General features: G+C 58.1%; 1 protein-coding gene across 5 annotated transcripts in view; it reads right to left on the reverse strand.

Moving 5' to 3' along the window:
- Window positions 1–18,090, reverse strand: part of GTF2IRD1 (GTF2I repeat domain containing 1) — a 64,311-nt gene extending 46,221 nt beyond the window's left edge. For 3 of the 5 annotated variants that reach the window (XM_086762891.1, XM_086762894.1, XM_086762890.1), the window contains exon 1: window positions 2,556–2,610. In XM_086762891.1, coding sequence (XP_086619017.1) covers window positions 2,556–2,603 — 48 coding nt within the window. In that variant the 5' untranslated portion in view covers window positions 2,604–2,610. Of the gene's footprint in view, window positions 1–2,555; window positions 2,611–7,586; window positions 7,657–18,010 lie in introns of those variants that run through there. The other 2 variants (XM_086762892.1, XM_086762893.1) reach the window with 2 other exon arrangements.
- Between the last annotated feature and the right edge of the window lie 3,666 nt (window positions 18,091–21,756).

Raw genomic sequence — 21,756 nt, forward strand, 5'->3', positions numbered from 1 at the left:
TGCAGGAAAGCCTCATTTAGTGTAAACCCCACAAATCCCATTCCCCAAAGGAAGCTGGGCGCTCCTCCAGGAATCCCAAAACTGAGCCAAACTTCTTGCCGTCTCTCTCCATCTCTTCATTCCTCCAGGCCACTCTTGCCATCAGAAAAAAAAAGGCAAAAACCTCTTTTTTTTGTGAATTATCCAGCGCAGAGTGGGAGATGCTATGAGAAGGGAACAGCAAAGTGCCCAGGAGGGACCGCGGACATCCTCCATCTGCTTCATCTTACATTGATGTCTACTAATACTGGAGTTTTTCTACCAATAGTGGGTTTAAACCAATTTATTTGTTTTTTTTTCCTCCAGGTCTACTGCATCTTAAAAATGTGACCCTGCCAATTTTCACCATGTGAAACATCTGAAACGAGGACCTGGCGAGGACACTGGACCACTCAAAACCATTGCAGGGCAAAGCATCCAACGGCCAGTGCCCCAATCCAAACCCACGAGAGCTGTGTGGGTGCAACGGCCACGTCTTCCAGCTCAGCCCTTAAACCACCAACCTCATCTGGGGGTGACAACCTGGAAGACGCCGGCTCAGCCGCAGCACCGAGGTCTGACTGCAGCAATGGAGAAGTGAAAAGCAGGGGAGCAGGACAGAGACCCCCTTAAACAGACCTTGCCACCACCATCTCCTTGCCCTACGGACATCGCAGCATGGCCACGGAAATCCCCCGGCACACCCGCCCAGGATGTTTATAAAGCCTCCGACCGTGTGGGCTGGCTCCCAGTTCAGGGAGCCAAAGAGGAATTTAAATTAACGAGAGCTTCGACCGTTCAGCACATTGCGGGGAGAAAAAAAAAAAAAAAAGAAGAAAAGAAAATGACCATCATCCCAGTCCTGCCTGCAGCTCCACACAAGAGCGGCTGGAAACTATCTGCTTGTTCATTTTTCCAGGAAAATCCTGCCTTTGGCTTCAGTGGTGCTGGTGAGAATGCGGGAAGCCCAAGTGAACCAGTCCCAATTCCAGCAAAAGAGTAAAAAAAAATAAAATAAAATTAATCTATACGGAATATAGATTATATATATATCTCTATAATAATAGATACAGATCTTGAGATGGGTTACAGGCCATTTACCCTCCCGGGGTGCGGAGGGACAGCAGGGGAAAGCACTGCTGGGCATGGGAGACGGTTTAAGGTGGTATTTGGGCTTCCTGGCTGCCCGAAACGCTCGCTGAACTGCAGGATGTCGGGTGCCACGTTCAGTCCCCTCCATCCCCCGGGACCAAGGGAGCAGGACTAGCACCCCCTGCACATGAACATAACGATGACCCGCACGTAACGACGAGACAACAGCGACTTTATTTGTAACAGCCTTTTACTCTGGGAGGGCATATTTAACAGGGATTTTTAAAAATTACACTGGCCCTGGAGGACATTTAAGCAATTAGCCCTGGCTAGCATTAAACATGCTTTAAAATCCATCAGGAGCCATCCTGATAGGAGCGAGAGGGACAAATAACGTCCTTTGCCAGCGCTGGGACAGCGTCCCCCCTCTGAGCGAGGGGACTGACCCCCGTGCTCCTGCCGAGGACATGGCTTTGGGGCAGGACCCACGCTAAGGGTTACCTCACCGACAAGGAAGGGGCAGCGACTCAGAAGGTATTTCTCTGTCCCCCTCCATCTCAGGGACTTTTGAGGTCCCTTTGCCAGCAGCGAGGTGCCCAGTGAGCTGGAGTCACTTGAGCAAAAACCCCTGCAAACCACAGAAACCACAGTGGGGCGAAAGCCCGGCGTAGGGACCAGGCTGGAATTTCAACTCGCGGGTTTTTTCTAATCGCTTAAGCAAACACCAGTATCAGCGAAGCCGGCGGATGTGACCGAAGCCGTCTCGGGTGCGGGAGCACCGTGGCACGGCCCCGCATTCGCCGAATAACCAGCCCCAGCGTTTTTGCCACAGTGGTGGAGATTTCCGCTCTGCATGGGCGACTCGCTGGCGGCACGATGGCTTCAACCCGACCAAACCCTAATCCCTTACGCCTAATTCAGCGCCGGCCTCCAGCCCCCGCCACCGCATCCTCTCCATCCCAAGCCGGCACAGGGCAAGGCCACGCAACTCCTGCCGGGGCGGTTTATTGCTTCACTAACGAAGGGGTTTTGGGGATCGCGAGTGCCGCCCTGCCGATGCCCCTGCTGTGAAAAAGCATTCGCTGAGGACACATCTGCATCCCCAAAGGTGGGTGCTGGTTCACCCCCAGCCCCATAACCACTGCCACGTATCTCCCCACATCCACAAATTCCCTTTTTTTGCTACTTTTTCAAGCCAATGCCTTTTTGCATAAGTCTGAAAGCAGCACGGTGGGGACAAACAGCTTCCAGCACAGCCTGAGGTATTCGACTGCTTGTGCCCACATCCCCACCGTGCCAGCAGCCCTCACGCCGCCGGGTCTGCTGACTTCCCCAAATCCTGTTTTTTTTCCCCCTCCTTCCAGCCAGGTAATACCGTGCAGAACAAGCTCCCACCACCAGACACCTCCTCCCCTGTTTTATTTTACCGACAAAACCCAGGGCACCTGCTGGAAAAGCTCCTCACGTACACAACGGCACCACAACGACAACATCCACCGGCATCGCCGTCTCAGCTCCGCTTTCCCGGATAATCCGGCGCCTGCCGCGGTTTAGTCCCCCTTATAAAAGAAGCAAAGAGCGAACCGGGGGCTCCCGCGGGGGGACGTACCCGCAGCAGGGATTTAGCTTTCCCCCCTCAACCAGGGTGTTGCATTCCACCGCCGCCTTGATTTCCTTAAGCCTGGCCTAGGCACGCACGCAAATATAATACAGTAAATTATCGTAGGCTTCTGTCTAGTGCAAAGAGAGGCGAAGGAGGATCAAGTGCCCTTCAGAAGCTGCGTCTCGTCTCCCCCAGGATAAACACTTTCATGTCACGGCAGCTCAGGGCGATCGCTCTGCCCATGGAGCTCGAGCAGCGCGGCTCTCAGCTCTAGACAAGTTTCCACGCCGCAATCTCACGGCAGGCAGGTGCAGAAGCTCTCGCTTTGAGCAACTGCCTCTTCATTTATTAAAGAGGAAAAAAAAAAGAGAGAGGGGGGAAAAAAAAGGGAAGTGTTAATCGGAGTATTCCCACCGTTGCAGGGAAGGGATGCTGCGAGCGTCGTGCATGGAAAGCAGCGGCGCCTGAGCCGGATTCTGCTCCGGCAGCAAAGCTGGAGATGAGCTTTACGGTGCCCGATGGTGAGCAAAGGGACCTGGGTGCTCGCACGGCTCCTGGTGCCGAGCCTCCCTCCCCAGGCAGGACACCCAGCCCCAAGACCCATCCCACAGCACCACAGCGGGGAGCTCAGTGCCCCTTCCCGTGCTGGCATCGGGGCAGCCAGGACAACACGCGGTGCTCGGCGGTTCCTAGAAGGTGAGGTGGACAGCAAGGGCACGGATCCGGCGTCCCGTGCGCCAGGGCTCGGGTTGCACTTCCCAGAAGTGGGAAGCCGGGAGAAGCCAAAATTAGCAGGTGACTAATTCTACCCCTCGGTACATCCCCTGCCCCTGCGCCACAGTGACGGCCGGTTATCACAAGAAGATGCCGGCAACCCCTTGCCTGGAGAAAAAAAACGAGACTAAACGAGCCCAGAAGCCATGGGACAACCAGCAAGGCAGGTTTTGGGGTCGCATCTCCCTCGGCCCCCAGCCCCGAGTCCCCTTGCACCCCTCTGTCAATGCCCAGGTCCAACCCTGCACACCCAAATGGGCGCTGGGGCGGGGACGAGGACGGGAGATATGATTTCCAGCCTCTGGTTCGGCAGCGTGTAAGCTAACGCTGGGGTTATTTAAAGCCCGAGTTTTAGCAGCGTTCAGCTACTGGTTGCGTGATCAGGATAAAAAATCGCAATCCTAATTCCTGGCCCCCCGGTGCCTATGGCAACTGGTATCCGTCTCCTTGGAAACTAATCTCGTGGTATTTGAACAATGCACCAAGGGCCTTTAATCTCCCAAACACTATAAATCTTTATTCTAGCCTGCTCTCCTCCTACCCTAAGAGCCAACATAAAAAGCCTGTTGTTTTCCGCGCAGTCACCGAGAGCCTAACTCAAATTTTATATTACACAGGCACATGCTTTTTTGCCCTTTCTTTTTTTTGCTTTTTTTTTTTTTTCCCCCTCCTTCTACATTAAAGAGCAATCCCACTGGACAATGCCCGCAGGTGAATGCTTTGCCCACAGGTGATGGTTTGCTGTCTCTGAACAGCCCTGTTCGGCCCATCATGCCTGTCGCCCCAGTCTGCATGCCCACCCTGCATCCATCCAACTGGGCGCAGCTCCAGTTAGTAATAATAATAATAATAATTCCAAATTATCTAGCAAAATGTCCCCAAACTGCAAATATATGAAGACACAGACCCCAGAGTGTGGACAATGAGTTTGCAAGGGCTCAGCAAAGGACCCACCCCAGTCCCCACCAACGGGAGCGGATGCTGGCACCTCATCTTGCTCCTCAACACTCAACCCCTACGTTTTCTTCTTCTGCAAAGCCGCTGTTGATGGCACCAACCCTCCCCACTCCCGGGCTGGGCTGAGGTGGCCCTGTCCCCCCCACGCCGTCCCCAGCCCACGGCCACCAACTGCTCATCACCTGCTTTCTGCTCTTCCCAGGTAATTACCTCCACATACGGAGGTCTCTGGCAGGGAGCCGCTACCTAATCTCATTATGTTATAATTTTATCTCTAATATTTCTCTCTGGTCACTGCCGTCTCAGTATCGAGTACTCCCCATGTTACAAGATGGGCTATTTGCTAATCCCAGGCTTGACTCTCCACCACATAAATAAACTCATTAAAAAAATAAAATTACTTTCTAAGGAGATGAAAGGAGGCTCAGAGACGGTAGCATTCAACACCCCGAGCTCCCCGCTCCCTTGCTTTATTTTATGGGATGAGTCTGAAAGGCGACAACAGGTCCTGGTCGCCCCAGTGCTTGCCCTCTGCTCTGGCCCCACAGCAAGGAGCATGCGTGCAGAGAGCCGGCACCGACTGCGCCTTGTTGCCTGCAGCCTCGATGCCAGACCCGAATGGGTCATCTTGTGCTGCCCAGGCATCGCCAATGGATGAGCCTTCGGCAAAGCAGCCTGTGCCCGCCTTGGTGTGACCCGAGGGAGAGGGGCAGCACGGCAATGCCGCCACGGAGAAGGGATGCTTCTGGATCCCCATTTCCTTCCGGGGCAGCCTCTGGCCGTGGCACCAGCCCCAAAACCTGCTGTTTCACATGCAAACCCTGCCATTACCACGCCACTATCAGGGCTCGGCATTGCTGCCGCTGCCGGACACAAACAGCCGCGGGTGCCACGCAGTCACCACCCAGCCATCACCCTGCGCGGTGAGGTGACACACCAGGAGCTGCCAACTCCGGCAAACGACGGCTCTGGCTTCCCCGGGCCCCAACATGACAACCAGGGTCGCAACACCGAGTACTGCCATGCTGCTCCTGCACCCCAGGAGCAGCAGCTCCGTGGCTGGAGGGGTCCCTGGAGGTCCCCAGCGGCCGGTAGAGCCCCATGCCTCCAGCCGAGGTGTCCCGACCAGCGTCACCACCCTGACAGCTCTTGTGAGGAGATTCGCTGGTGCCTAATACAGCTTGGGTGCACCCCACAGAAGATCCCCTCGCTGTATTCACAGGGCTTTTTTTAAACGAGCACCCCAAGCATCTCGAGCCCTGCTACACCGCGTGGCAGCCAGCCTGCAGGCGAGGGACGGGCAGAGAGGGGAACGGGGACAAACCCGCACCCAGAGACAGCGATTATGCACACGTAGGCCCCAACTTGCCAATTCTTTCCCTGGCGGTGCCTCTGCCCCTTGGGGAGCTGCCTGTGCACGTCAGTGCCCTTACTTGGAAAGGGCAACGCAGCATCCCGGGGGTGTCCCCGGGGGTGCTGGGGTCCCGCCTCGCCCCTCTGGCGGGATTTGGAGTGCGGTGGGGTGGGAAGGTGGCAGGAACAGGGCGGAGGCGGCGGGAGCGGCTCTGATAGCCGGCGATTCCAGCTGTGACTCAAAGGCTGCCCCAGCATTAGGAAGTCCTGCGAGGGCTGCCCCAGGCTGGCCAGGATCCAGCCCTAAAACACAGCCAGGGCCTCTCCCGCGTGCTTCTGTTTGGAGTCACCCCGGACAAGGCGATCTGGATGCTGCCACCTCGTCCATCCCGGGACGCGCCGGGGCTCGGGCTCCGACGCAGTGGCCTAGGCCAGCATCTCCCTTCCCCTGACACCTCGACCCCCTCGAAGCACATGAGTCCCTTCTTTCCTATAATGGCGGGGGGTGCCAGCCCCCTGCCCAGCGTTGCCGATGGGCCAGTTCAGCTCACCAATCCTGCAGCCCACTCACCCTGAAACAAAGACTTTCACTCACACCCTGCTTCAGGGTGGTTTAGCAAGGCAAATTGGTCAGCAGAGGTGTCTCCCAACACCAGCGAGAAGGGAAACCCCAAGGCTGTCGCGGCACTGGCGCCACCATGACCGCGACACGGCACACGGGGCCGGCGGAGCCCGAGGTCTCACAGAAACACATGTTCCCCTCTGCTAAATTCCAGCTTAATTCTCATTTCCATTGTGTTATGAAACACATTATCTGTTGAAACTAAGTCAACAGTTGTTTGCATTTACGTGTAAACACAGCGAATATTAGGAACGGGGCCAGCATTATATTTGCATACGAAATGCGTCCTGCACTGCCCTCTCCCCATCTCTCCTCCATCCCTGCAGTTAAAGACATGGGGATGTGGGGAGATGGCAAAACCCAAGACCAAAGCAGCCCGAGAAGCAAAAAAACCCCTTGCTTTTCCTCTCTCTATTTTTATTTTTGTGCAGCGGGAGAAAAAACCAGCCCTTTAAACCCACATAACGTACCCCTTCATCTCGGGCCCAAACCGAAAGCGCTTCAAATTCCCAATGATACGCATATCTTATCAGGCCTGCTTTGCATAGCACATAAATATTTATTTGCTTTTAATCCTGCAAAGCAAACCTGCCTCATGGCACATTTCCCTTAATCGGCAGCTCCGGCGCCTGACGAAGTGGCGTCGCAAATTCGGAGCCTGCGTGAGGTGCAAGGGTAGGGAATGGGGCACCCAAGGCCCAGCACTCCTCGGGGTGCCCAGGGTGGGTTTGAGGGGTGTCGAGGTGGCCGTAAGGCACCCCGGTTCTTCACCGCTGGGGAAAGTGAGAGCCTGGCACATGTGCCCCATAATTTCAGATTTCTGGGGCTGAGCAAAGGGAGAGCACCTTGTTATGGGGAAGGCAGAGGGCACACAGCATATTTTTTGGGCTCATAGCTTATTTTTCACACATGAGCTTGTTGGGTTGAACAATAGAAACCCTCTGATGTCTTCACCCACGAGATGGGAAAGGAGGGGCCGCACCTCCAGAGACCGGCTCAGGCTCTCCATCACCCCAGTTCAGGACAACACCAAGCACAGACCCGTACCCCAAACCCCACTGTATCTCCACACAGCCGCATACGCCATGGAATTAGTAAAAACCGACAAAAAAAAAATGTGATTTTTCAAATACCAAATCACCCCAACACCAAAAGCCCCTCAATTACCTCTTGCTTCAGCCAGAAGCAGCGCGCTCACCCGCATCCGTCCCTGCTCTGCTGCTATCAAAGCACTCAAATCGGGACCCACAGAGCCCAAGATTGTGAATTAATTTCTTAATCAGCTCCCCTTAAATGGGCAGCAAGCAACCAGTCCACGGGTGCCCGCTGCCCAGCAGCAAGGGTGCTGAGCCCGGGGAAGCCGGCGAGCTCTCGGCACGGCTCTTGGTGTCGCACGCAGCCGCAGAGCGGGTAAACACAGAGCTACTTTATAATGGGCAAGTAAATATTTAAATAGGTGGGTTTATTTCGGCTGCTCCACCGCCATGCCTCGTCCTCTGCGAAGCTGCTGACCCAGATGGAGCCCAAAAACCTGATTAAAAGCAAAATGCTGTTTTTCTTCAAGATGGGAGGAAGTGCCTCAACCTCTCCCCGAGGCCGATGATCTGGGACCGGGAGGACAAATGGCCCTGGCCATCCTACGAGAGGCTTTCCCTGGGTGCTGAGTCTGATCCCGCATCTCTTGATGCTTCAAGCGAGTGCTCCTCGCAGCCCAAAACCGCAACCCTGGGGATATCAGCACCTCCCAGGAGAGGCACCCCCTGCCCTTCCCCTGGCTGCTGGGGACATGAAGGCCCCCAAAAAGGCAGCCTGCCTCTCCCCAGCATCCTACCAGCTACTCAGAACACCAAGGGCAATAAGAGAGACTGAACAGAAAGGAAAATCAATATCGAGAAGGAAGGTTCTGGGCTTAAACGCCTTTCATAGCATCGCTGGCAAAAAGCAGGTTAGTGAGGTGGGGAAGGGAAAGGCACAAAAACCCCTCGGCATGCCTGCAGCGTATGGGTTTAAGAGGAAGGGTGTTTGCTGTAAGGTTTTCCACAGGCATCACTGATGGTTTCTAGGCGGGCTGCGGACCCGGCACCCCCCAAGCCAGATCTGACTAGAAGTGAGGAGTCACGGGGAGGAGGAAGAGGAGGAGGAAGAGGAGGAAGCGCCCCCAGCACTGACATCCCAGTCGCCATGCAGACACACGCCCCAGCTGCTGCCATTTTGTGTTTGGGGGTGTGGAGCCATGGGGAGGGGGCACATGGGGACAGCCACCCTCCCACTGCTCTCCTCGCCCACGGCTCTGCCAGGAGCCATTTCCTTTCCTGCTCGTCTGGTCCTGCACCTCCCACATCTCCAAAGGGCCGGCTGGGCTGCCCCAATGGGGACAGCAACTGGGGGAACTGGGCACCTGCTGGTCCGGGTGTGGATGGGACCCCCGTGCCATGGCAAAGCCAGTATCCCGGAGCATTCTCAGCAGAGACAAGCTCCGCATTATTTTTAATTGTCAGGTTTAAAATAATAAAAGATGCCTACGTGCTCCAGCACACCGATGACAACCCAGCAGAAGCCCAGCTGTTAAAAATAACCCTTTCCAGGAGCGCGCCTGCCAGCCACCCACCGACACCCTCGGCCCCATGGGACGGGTGCTGTCCGCTCCATCCATTGACATCACCGCACCGGGTCCATGGCACGCCGGAAGGTCAGTGACCGCGGAAATACACATCTTACACGCAGAAAAGAATAAAACAAATCAACCAGGAGCCAGAAAAAAAAAAAAAAAAAACACCAAAAAAAAAATCAACGATACCTATGCTGCTAGGGGAGAAAGAGATAAATGAGGAAGAAGAACATTTCTCAGCGATGAAGCCACAACCCAAGCAGCCCGCTTTCAGAGAGTGTTTAGAGACGAGGCGACTTGTGCACTATAAGGGACGGAGGGGCAGCAAGCATCGCCCTTGTCGGCAGCTAAAGTAGAGGAAACTTTTGCATCGCTGTGGCGGCGCTGGAGCCGGCTTTTATCGTGAAGAGGCTCACATGCAGGCAGCGATAGGGCTGGACTTCTGCAGGTGTAATTCCCACGGAGATGAAGACCTTGTTTTTCAACAAGCAGCGGCATCGTACATAAATTACAACAGCAAACACGGGGAAACAAAGAGGTTTTCAAAAGAGCGCGTAATCCTCGGAGGGGCGGCTCGGGGAAAGCCGAGGGGCGGCTGCAGGGAGACAATGTGGGAGAGGTGTGGGGCTAATTTCGTGCTCTCCCACCTCCCGATAAAGGAATAAAGCTTTGGGCAGGTGGGGAAAACAAAAATAACCCACCTGAACAATGAGTATCTGAGGGGCCCAGGGTGGAAGTGGGATTTTTCATGACAGGTGCCGGGTGCCTGCTCTCCCCTGCAGCGGGATCCACTACGGAGCTGTGGGAAGGGCATGGGTGGGTGCTGGATCCATCCCGGAGCAAAGACCTGGCTCTAGGAGCTTGCACAGGGAGGGCTGGGGATGCACCGCACCGTGTCGGTCATCCCATGGGACTCTCAGGTCATGCTCGCCTCTCCTGTGTCTTTTTTTTTTTTTCCTCAATAAAACAAATAAATACAACCTGACACTAATTCTAAGGGGTTTAATAAATGTTTAATGTCCTGTTAAAGGTCGTCTGCCTCCCGCTCCCGCTGCAGACCTGTACTGACAGTGCAGGGGGCACTGGGTTTGCACTGCACTGTTTTGGGGGGGTTCCCGTGCCCGGCACGCTCCACGCCCCAGCCCGGTGTCACCCCAGGAGGCTGTCAGGCAGCGCTGGCACGGGGCTGGTGCGCACCAGAATCTTGCAGTGAACCCCTGCTAACCCCCTGCTTTCAACGCAAGTCCCCGTCTGAGCCTCATTTGGGGCTGCGGAGCGTTTTGGGGGGCAAAACCAGCAAGCGCTAACGCAGGATAAAATGCTGTAATTCCAGAATTTCCCAGAAAGATGAGATGAAATAACACCCCAGCGATGCCCCTAAAGGGTGCGGAGCAATTTATTTTCAGTGATCGTCCTCTAATGAAGCTAATTTATAACCTTGTCAGAAGGCGCACCGGTGCAGCTCCCTTCCCCCGCCTGCCTTTCCCAGGACAAAAACCTCCAACCCAAACCCCAACCAGGATGTTTATTTAAGGCCCAAAACCCCAAAGGCCCTTTAAACAAGCAGAGTTCCTCACATATTTTGCCGACCGAGCGCCGATCCATCCTCCCAGTGATTGCAAAAGGGCTTCCAGCGCCTGCGGAGGTGCCGGGGCGGGAGTCCCTGCTGCCACCAGGACAGGGTCGTCCCACTGCTTGAATGGGAGCAAGGATGGTGCTGTGGGACCCAGGGACCCGGTGGCACCCTGGAGCATCCTCATGGGCCAGAGCATCCCCACACATCAGGGTCTCTGCAGCTCAGCAGCACGGTGACCCAGTTTTTGGGGTCTTGCCGACGACCCTACCACCATCCCAACAGCCCCACACACTCCCATGGGAATCGGTCCTCACCAGCTGGAAGGGTTCAACAGCTCATCCCCTGACTGGTTAAAAGGGAGGAAACCAGAAGTAAAAGCCCTTCTCCATCCGTACCGACCACTCCTCCTTCTCCTAGGACGCGCAAGGCTCACGGCAGACACCGGCAAGACGGAGCCGGGGAGAAGCGGCGCGGCAGGCAGCTCCCACCACGCCGCGCAGCGGCGCTTTGGCAGATGGTGGATCGTAACATCGTTATATTTACCTAACGAGATTGCTTTATTGTAGCCCTCCAACAATAAAGTGAGAGAGTCTAAAGGCAGCAGCCAACTCCCGGGCTTTGACAACCCAGGTGCCAAACGCATATTTTAAATACATTTAAGTCATTATTTCAGAGGTCATGTTAATACCCTGATTTTTCTCCCCATATTAAAACACATTTGACTTGTGTGCACCAAAAAAAGATGTACAACTCAGAGCCTTAAATCCTTCTAGGCAGCAGGGAGCAGAGCTGCTGTAGCAATTCGGGCGATGCCCTGGGCGTGCGGGGCTCAAACCCGAATCCGCCCTGCCCAGAACATGTGATGGGTGTGCCAGAGTCCGGGCACGGACTGTTATTTACCGTTTGCGTGGCAAACGGGGTCCTCGCCTGCTAAATACTAATGTAATCCAAATAATAAGGATAATTCTCACATATTTAATCATTACCAGAACTCTGGGTAGAAATGATAATCAGGCCCCTGCTAATTAGGGAGACATAATCCTGCCTTTCCTACAGGTTTTTCCATCTCTGTTTCCTCCCCTGCAATGAAACAAGCAGAAAACTGACCCAATGAGGAGGAGTGGGACCTTTGATGGGAGCCTCAAACAGGTCCCAAAGCCTGACCGCAGCGGGGACACCCCTGTCCCACCGGTGCCAGTCCAGCCAAAATGCAAACCATCTGTTAGGGTTCCTTTTGGGAAGGTCGGAGCAGCAGTGTCCATAGAGGGAAAACCCAACCACTACACAGCATTTCCCTCTGGGGTCTCTGCCCCGCAGCGGGGAGCAGACCAGCTCAAGCCCCGTCCCAAACCTTCGGGCATCCCAGAGGCTGGCAGTGGGCAGGGGAGGGCAGCACCCGCCGTACCAGCACGGCTCCCAGGTGCCGTCATCCACACGACGTGCCACGCATGTTCCCCAGTCCTGAGCCATTAGAAAGTGCCTGGACTTAATTTCAGGAGCGAGGATCTCCGCTAATTAGAAGTAGGGCTGGGTTTGCCTCTCTCATTCGCGCGTGCCTGCCCGGAGGGCTCTGCCCATCTCCAGGGAGCCACTTCTGTCCCCAGTGCCATGGCCGGAGCCGTCCCCACTGCCCAGGACCAACCTGTCGGCGCCACTGGCCTGGAGCTCTCCGACAAGCAAACCAGTGGCCCACGTCCCCGGGGAAGGTCACCTCACGCTGGCACGCGGGAGTGGGTGGTTTCCCAGGCAGGAGACACGTCCACGCAAATGCAGCCAGAGAAGGGGCAAGGCGCAAGCTCTACGGGCACAGAGGCGCATCCGTCCCCACGTGCCACCCTTTAAAGATGGGCAAAGCATCTTCTCACACAGCAACCGGATAAAACCAAGGAGATCTTCACCCACCGCAGCGGTTTCATGTTCCCAGCGTTCCCTTGCTCCAAGGGACTCCCTCTCCGCTCACCACCAGTTTTCCCTACGCCAGACCGACCGCCTCCGCGTTCTTCTAACCAGCAGTTACCAGAGGGAAAGCTTTGAGGTTTTTTTTTTTTGGTTTTGTTTTTTTTTTTAGTGAGGGAGAAGGAAGCCAAGGGCTGGTCGATGGCCTCACCACTGGCACAACCCATGGCCGGGATCCCACAGGGATGGGGCTTAGCTCCAACCCACCTACCAAACGCATCTTCTCATTTAAAGGGATTTCTCAGCCCCACATCTAACTAGCCAATGAAGCTGCTGGTTAGCAGGGCCTGGACACCATGCAAGCAGCCTGAAGCATGCAAATCCCTCCAACCTCCTCCCACAGGAGGCAGCTTCTCCCCTAGGAACATCAAGCCCCCCCAGCTAAGCAGGACACGCAACCCCTGGCAGCGACCAGCACCTGCACGCCTCACCAAAAAGTGCAAGACAGACTCAAAGAAAGCTACAAACCATTCTGCCCACCAGTTTCCCCCCCACCATCTCCAGAGGGACCCGTGCCCCAAAGCACCCTCTGAGCTGCTGGGTCTTCCCGGAGCACCTCAACAGCAGCTCCATGGTGCCCACCACGACCCTTTGCACCCATCCACTCGCACGGCTGAGGGGCGCAGCCAGACCCCAGCACACCCCCCAGGGGCTGTCACCCATGGGCAGGGGACATCTGGGTTTGTCCCCTTCATGCTGCCGGGGCAGAGGTCCCAGGCATGCAGGCGTGGGCTGGATGAGACACTTCTGGGACCTCTCCTGGGTCTACACCGACCCCCCTGCCAGCGTTTGCGCCTTTTGATGTCACAGATGTGAAGAAAACGAAGACAGGCACCTCACCCCTCATGTGAGAGGTGGAGATCAGTTCTGAGGGGAGAAACTCTGGAAAAGGACAACAACATCCATGCAGACGCGCGGCAGCAGAGCGATGCTCCTGGCTGGTCCCCCACTTAGCTTAATTCTGTCCCTAAACCAGTCAGACCAGCACGGAGCGGAGACAAGGCAACGCCAAGCCAGAAAACTCAGACAGAAGCTGTTTGCGTGCAGGAACGTACATCCCACCTCAGCACAGCCTGCTCCTGAGGAAGGGATTCCTGTACCCAGCGCTTTTCTTCAGAGCATCCCACCTCCAGGAAAGCCTTGCTGCCGCCGTAGGCGAGCCCTGCGGAAACCACCGCCGAAGCATTCGTGAGGCAGCGGCTCCCGACATGGGACAAGACGCAGGGGTATTCCCCACAGCAGCGATGCCCCAGTTGCTTTTTGGGATTTCTCCAGCAGCGGCCCCCATCCCAGTCCATCGCTCCAGCACCGCGGGGGCACCACGCAGCGGGGTCGCATGCTCACCCGGACTGGCTCGACATTTTTCTCTTGGGTTCAAAGCAAATGCAACCAAGAGGGCTGGGGCTGCACTAAGAAACGAAGCATTGAACCAACAAGCAAAAACAACCTCAAATTCCCAACCCATGAAGCCCACCCGGACCCCAGCTACCGCCGCAGCCCCGGACCAGACCGAGGGCTCCTAACCTCTTTTTAAAGGTGATGCTTCAGGAGATTGAAATAAAACATGCCCTGCGAAGGGACGGGCTGCACCGTCCTGGGGCAGAGCAAGGTGCTCCAGTCAGCGAAGATCGGCCATCTCCCTGGCAAAGCTCCGGCCGGGGCTGCTCTCTGCCCCCAGCCCCACTGCTCAGGCCGGCATCCAGATGGACACCTTCCCTACAACTTCCAGCTGGGCTCTTCCCAACAAATTAATCAATAAACACATTTTTAGCTCCTGGATGGCCATCTCCATCCTTGGAAGGGACTCCCAGTACATCCTTTCTTCTCCTCCCCACCGTCCTCGAGGGGAAGGCTCCACTGGTGGCAAACCCACCCCATGCACCTTCAGCATCCACCCCTGCTCCCCCCAAAAGCCCGGAGGAGCTTTGGCACAGCCAATGAGACGCAATGCAGGCAGAGGTGGCCGGACGGTGAGAAGCAGAGTGTGGGCACCAACGCAGCCCCTCGCCTACACACAGAATCATAGAATGGTTAGGGTTGGAAGGGACCTTCAAAGGTCATCTAGTCCAATCCCCCTGCAAGGAGCAGGGACATCCCCGACTAGGTCAGGTTGCTCAGAGCCTCATCCAGCCTGGCCTTGAACGTTTCCAGGGATGGGGCCTCCACCACCTCTCTGGGCAACCTGGGACAGTGCTCTATAACCCGCATTGTAAAAAATTTTTTCCTAATTTCCAGTCTAAATCTACCCCCCTCTATTTTAAACCATTACTCCTTGTCTTATTGCAACAGGCCCTACTGAACAGCCTCTTCCCATCTTTCCTGTAGGCCCCCTTGAGGCACTGGAAGGCCGCTCTAAGGTCTCCCCGGAGCCTCCTCTTCTCCAGGCTGAACAGCCCCAACTCTCTCAGCCTGTCCTCATAGGAGAGGTGCTCCAGCCCTTTTATCATCTTCGTGGCCTCCTCTGGACCTTCTCCAACTGGTCCACATCCCCTTCCCCAAACCATCACCCACCACCAAGCCCCACCACCATGGGAGCAGCGGTCCCCATCCACACCTCTTCTCCCAGGAGGAACCGCCACCACGTCTACGCGCCACGGGGATCCGCAAATGGATTCCGGTGGCACAAGGAATAACCGCACCCGTCAGGCGGCACCAAGGCCTGCGCCCACCCCAGGGGTCAGCCCCGCAGCTGGGACATGCCTGGCCGGAGTCCCTCCGCATTCCTCCAGCCTGGCCACTGGGGTGCAGCCACCAAAATTCCCAAAGGAAGTACAGGGCATTGATAATTGCCGCAAAAAATCTGAGCTATTTCCTGTGGGAGCAGCAGATGGGAAACCCCATTAGTTCCAACAGCAAGAGGTCGCTTGTTTTGGCCTGGGATTTTTGGGTTCGGGGGTTTCTCTCCCTCCATCAGGCAGAGCGTTGCTCCAGTTGGATGTGATGCACGTCACGCAGGACAGACAGACCCTGTGCTGGCCCCAAAGCCCACCTTCCTTGCCACCTCCTGCCCCACGGAAGGTCTCACCGGATGCCTGCCGCACCATGCCATGCTCCAGCAAGGGCACCGCATCTCTCGCCTGGGCTGGCAGGGCAGGTTGCTAAATACATCCCTGAGCAGGTTCCTTCCTTCCTCTCCCAGCTTCTCATTAGCGAACCTAAACGAGCAGCGACCCGCAGCAGCACCAGCGGCTCCTCTGCCAAGACGTGAAAGACACAGCAGACAGAGGTGCTGGTGGTCACCGGCATGCGTCCCCTTCGGCACACATCCCGGGCAATGTTTGCCTTGAAAATACGGCCCTGAGAGGCAAGGCCGGCTCGGACAGTAGCAGCGCGAGGGAAAACCAGCGGCACAGCCACGATCCGGGGCACCCCGTCCCCCTGCAGTCACCGCCACCACGGCGCTCACCAGGACCCCAGCCCTGCAGAGGCGAAGGGAGAGGAGAAGGGTAGCCGCAGAGCCACGTCACGCTGCCACGGCTCAAAGGTGATGCCGATGCCCGACCGGCTGCTTGGCATTGCCCGGATGGCGGCACATGCTGCTGTGCCGGGGCTCGCGGGACGCGGCAGAGGCATCGAGCCGCGGCCTTTACCATCCCAGCCCCTCGGCCACCAGCGGGGCCAGGTCTGACGCCGGCCGCCACCGCACCACTTTCTCATTTCAGGGTGAGCGCTGCAGCAGTTTCTGCAGGTATAGGAAATTCCGTGCCCTCGGACAAGCAACAGCCAACGCACTGAGTCTGGCTGTGCCGACGGGGCCCACAGACCCGTGACCCTGCGGAATTAAAGGCACTCCCATCCGTGGGATTGTCCCCCAGCTGCAGCTCCTCCAGCGGGAGCGGTGTGGGGAGCAGACACCCCGAAGCCAGGGGCTCCCGTGATGCCAGGCTCCACGGCGACGTCCCTGGGTGGTTCCAACGCTCGGACGGGCGAGGGATGCGGCAGGAGGCAGAGCGCCCGACCCCGAATCGCCCATGACACCCGGCCCCGCGGCTCTGCAGCGATGCTCAGCAGCACTGATGGCCCCCTGAAGCACTCTTGCCCCAGCGTCCCCAGCACCCACCGTCCGAGGCTCGCTCCGGTGCAAGAACCGTTGACAAGATCTCTCCGATTTACGGCTTATCCCAAACCCACCGCCAGCCCCTCACGCTGAAAGGAGGAGGGCAGCGGCTCCCCGGGGAGCAACTTTCTCCCCATCACGCTCGTCCCTGCGTACCAGGAAACCTCTGCTCACCCCCACCAGTACCAGGGAGCCGCAGAGGACGTCTGTCCACACACCCCACGGGCCAAGGCTGCGTTACTGGCCCAGCCGAAGCCCCAAGCGCTTCGTCAGCTCAACCCCGCGTTTCTATTTCCAGTCGCGCTGCCGCTTTTCCCCGCGCCGGCGGAGAGCGAAGCAAGCCCCGGTGAAACCCTGCCTGCAGCTTCCCCTCCTGCGCGGCACCCCCAGACGATGCGGGGCACCTGGCGAGGGGTACAGGCCCCGCTGATGTCAGGGCCGGCCTGACATCCCCTGCCCCCCCAGAGCTATCACCGCCCGCCAGCACTCCCGCTCCCTGCAGCCCCCTGCCCCACCGCCCCAAGCACCCCTGTCACTCCCAACCCCTCATGTGTCCCCCCCCAGCCTTATCACATCCTAGCACCACTCTCAAGCCCCATCGTCACCCCCAGCAGTGCCAGCCTTGCCAGCCCGAACGCCCCCCCAGCTGCAATATCCTCAGCATCTCCCCCAAGCTCTACAGCCCCCCAACATCTCCCCCAGCCCTAGTACCCCCCCCAGTATCCCTGCCAGCCCTAATGCCCCCCCCACCTCCCAGCTCTCCTGCTCCCCAGCATCCCCCTGCACTCCCCCAGCCCTGATAAGCCCAGCATCCCCCCCAGCCCCATCACCTCCCTGCACTCCCCCCAGCCGTAACGAGCCAAGCAGCCCCCCCAGTCCTATTGCCCCCCAACATCTGCCAAGCCCTGCTGTCCCCCTGTCTCCCTATGGCTCCCCTGCATCCCTATCACCCCCCAGCCCTAACCAGCCACCCCCCACCCCTATCGCCCCCCAGCATCCTCCTGCAGCCCCAACACCCCCCGCTCTCCCCCAGCCCTAACGAGCCCAGCATCCCCCCCCCAGCCCCGCCGCCCCCACAACACTCCCCAGCCCTGCATCCCCCTCCCGCATCCCCACTCCCCTGCGCTCCTCCAGCCCGAATACCCCCTCAATCCCTGCTGCCCCCCCTGCACCCCCCAAGCCCTATCACCCCCCGGCATCCTCCTGCAGCCCTAATACCCCCCCCCGCGCACTCCCCCAAGTCCAGCATCCCCCCCTCCCCGCCCCAACACCCCCCCCCCAGCAGCCATAACCCCCAGCATCCCCCAGCACCGGGGATGACGGTGGGGGGGCACGGACCTCGGCGTGTGTTTGGGGTGGGGGGAAAGGCGGGGGGGGTAAAACTTTTTCCTTACCGCGGGCGGGTCGGGCGCGGCGCTCCTGCCTCCCCCGGCGAGGCTGCGCGGGAGCGGCGGGGGCGGGCGGGGGGGGGGGGCGGGGGATGGAGCCGCCTCCCGCCACCTCCCGCCTCCCCGGGCGGAGCCGGGTGGGGGCTTAAGGGGAAGGGAAAAGGTTGAAGGAAGCGGGGTGGGGGGGGAGGGTTGTTAAAAAAAAAAAAAAAAATCCAGCCAGGCTGGGCAGGGGAGCGCAGCTCTTTGTTCTGTAATCCCAGTAAAAGTGCCAGCCATTCGCCCCGCCGCTAATCCCAACCCCGCTCAACGGCACCGGCCATTGGCTGCCATTTACATACGGGATTAACCGGACGGGGGGGTTTAGAGGCGGACAGGAGCTGTCTTAAACCCTTTTCAGGCCGTGCCGAGCCGCGCCGAGCCGTGCCGGCTCGGCACAACCCCGGTGCGGTGGCCCAGTTGGCTGCTGGGGGGGTGATGGGGGCCTGTCGCCACCTGTTGGTGTTGGCATGGCTGAGCCTGGCGTGGTTTGGCTTGGCACGGGTCGGTATAGCCTGGCCTTGCGTGGTTCGGCAGGTTGGCTTGGCCCTGCACAGCTCCGCTCAGCATGGCATGGCGTGACACAGCTTGTCTTGGCATGGCCTGGCTCGGCATGGCACGGCTCAGCACAAGCTGGTTCGGTGTGGCACAACTTGGCCTGGCATGGCTTGGCACAGGTATTGCACAGCTCAGCTCAGCACAGCCTGCCCCCACGTGGCTTGGCTTGGCTCGGTATGGCATGGTTTGGCGTGGCCTGGCCCTGCATGGCTTGGCTCTGCCCAACCTGGCTTGGTATGGCCTGGCTCAGCACAGTGTGGCTCAGCACAAGCCAGTTTGGCATGGCACAGCTTGTCTTGGTATGGCTTGGCTCAGCACAGCTTGGCTCAGCACAGCGTGGCTTGACTTGGCATGGCCTGGCCCCTCACAACTCCACTCAGCACTGCATGGTTTGGCACAGCTCTGCTCAGCACAGCGTGTCTTGGCATAGCACAGCTCAGCACAGCCTTGCCCTGTATGGCTTGGCTCACCATGGCATGGCTTGCTATGGCGTGGCCTTGCACAGCTTGGCATGGCATAGCACGGCTTGGCATGGCATGGCACAGCTTGGCACAGTCTTGCCCCACGTAGTGCAGCTCAGCACACCTTGGCTCGGCATGGTGTGGCTTGGCCCTGCACAGCTTGGCATGGCACAGCACACCTTGGCACGGCCTCGCTCAGCGTGGCTTGATTCAGCATGGCCCTGCACAGCGCAGCTCACCAGCACATGGCCCGGCATGGCAAGGCCCAGCCTGGCACGGCCCATTGGGGCATAGCTTGACGTGGCGCAGCCGGGCCCGGCATGGTACGGCCCAGCTCGGCACAGCACGGCCCGGCTCGGCGTGCTGGTTCGGAGCACCCCGTTCAGCCGAGCCGGGCGCAGCGGTGCCCTACGGTCCCATCCACCCTGTCCCCTCGCCGGCCCCGGAGGCCGAGGCCGCGTTTGCCAGCCGAGAAGACGGCCCGCGAGGAGGAAAGGATTATTTTCCGAGTTCCTCGCCGCGTATTAAGGAATGGCAAATTCAAACAAATGCGAAACAATTAAAAACAACCTGACAGCGTTTTACCCTCCGAAGTTCGGGAACCGCTGACGGTCCCCCCCTTTGAAGCACGCGTTACGCAGCTGCTCCGTTGGCTGCATTTCGTTTTAAATAAGTGATGATTTATCACTGCTCCGGGGCCGTGGAGAGAGGAAAACATTTTAAGAGAAACCACTTCTTCCCGGTTTCTGGATGAGCGGGGAAGGGGCTTTTCAGCTCCACCGAGCCCCGCGCAGGCACCTGGCACCCCCCCGCAGCTCTCCCTGTGGCCTCAGGCCTGGCAAACTCGTTGCACCAGTGGCAGCAGGCTGGGGGCTGCGTGGGTCCCGGCGATTTCCCAGCGGGAACCGAGGGTTTGGTGGGACCGGGCTCCTCGGGGCAGGATGGGTCCCGCCGGGGTGGCCGGAGCCCGTCCCCAGCACGCACCCGGCACTGGCTGTCCCTGTAAACGGGGAGCGAGAACGCGCCCGCTGGATGATTAAACGGAGGATTTTCCTCCGAAGAGGGAAATCAGGGCATCGTTTGGCTCATTATCTTTAAGCCAGACCCCACCAAAAAAAAAAACACCCCCCAAAATTAATTTAATTAGGCTGCTCGAGCGCAGGAGCCAAAGGGGGAGCTGCCTGAGAAGGACGAGCGGGTTGGTCCCCATCATCTCCACAGCCCGCTGCAGGCTGAGAGCCATGGCGCTTGACCAGGGAAACCAGAAAAAAAGGGGAAAAAGTGTATTTTTGGAGGCAGTGCCCGGGTGATGCGGCTGTGCGCATCGCCCTGTTCCGCGGCCCCCCCCCCCATCCCCACCACAGCGGGCAGAGGTTTCGGGCAGCGCTGGTGTCCATCCTGCGGCCACGCTCAGGTCGGCCTCGCGCTCATCGTTGCTCCCCAAACATCCTCTGGCCGAAGACCAACTCCTGGCTCACTCCAAGAGCGCCGGGAAGCGCCCTCCCCTTTTCCTTTGCTCCAGCGGAGACCCCCGGAGCCGGGGATGGCTCTGTGCCCGCCGGCTTTGGAGGTCCTGGTTGGGGACCGCGAACCGAAATAAGGTTGGAGACCTGCGGGTGGCACCTTCGGTCACCGGTGTGAGCCCACAGCGGAGCTCCCGAGGGAGCCTCTGCTTCTGTGCCATCCCCAGGTGGGGCTGCGAGCGCTCGCGGCGGGCAGGAGGCCAACACGATCCTGGAATTTGGAGAAGGAGACGGGGAAGATGGCGTAGAGGAGGGCAGGCCGCCAGCTGAACCGTACGAGTGCTGGGAGGGCTGGGCTGAGCCGCAGCTCAGCTGCTCGGGGACATCTCCTGCGGCCACTGCCGGCTGGGCGCTACGGGCCTCAGGGGGGAGGCATGGCCTGTCTGGTGGGGCCCAGATGTTCTCCAGATGTTCCACTGGAACTGAGTCCACCCAGGTGAGCTCGGCCCCCTTGAGCCCCTCTCCCGTGGGGACGCTCACGCTGATGAGAAGGATGCGGGTCCAGCCCGGGAACGGATGTGACGGCTCAAACTCCCTCTTGCAAGACGTTTTATTCGGGAGCCGAACCAACGAGCCGCACAAACCCATCCAACGAACGAAGGGCGTGAGCGGGGGGGTTTAATCTGCTCGATCTGCGGCAAGAAAGACGTTCCTCGTCGCAGCGCCAGCGAAAAGAAAAGGCAACATCGCCAGGGAACAATCCTATCTGCAGGAAGATTTTTTTTTTTTTTAATTTGTTAATTAGTGACTGCTGGGCATCACAAGAATCGTTGTTTTCTCTGATATGCTGATTTCTTCTGTCTCTCGGTGGAATTGAAGATCACAAAAAATTAAAAAAAAAAGACAAGCTGCTGCTTTAGAAGAGGGAACGGGGAAAAAAGTTTGAGTAAGGTCAGGAGAAATTTAATTGAGAGATGAGTTTGTTTCTTCTTTCCTGAAGGGGCATTGTGTTCTTGTGCTGTAGCAAATTGCTGGTTAGAATGACGGAGGCAAAACAAAATGGTTTTTAAATTAGAGATCAAAGAGTGGGACGTTTCTGGAAGCCCCCCACCACGCGCTGCCGCCGGGCGCGTCCCTGCGAGCGCTGCGGACGCGGGGAGCTGGGCTGGCAGACCCAAAAACCATGCCGGGAAACGCCTGGAGGGCAAAGCGCCGGGGTCTGCGGCTCTGG

This window comes from Chlamydotis macqueenii, chromosome 19 (genome assembly GCF_036417535.1).
Source record: "Chlamydotis macqueenii isolate bChlMac1 chromosome 19, bChlMac1.mat, whole genome shotgun sequence".
In the NCBI taxonomy this organism is placed as follows: Eukaryota; Metazoa; Chordata; class Aves; order Otidiformes; family Otididae; genus Chlamydotis; species Chlamydotis macqueenii.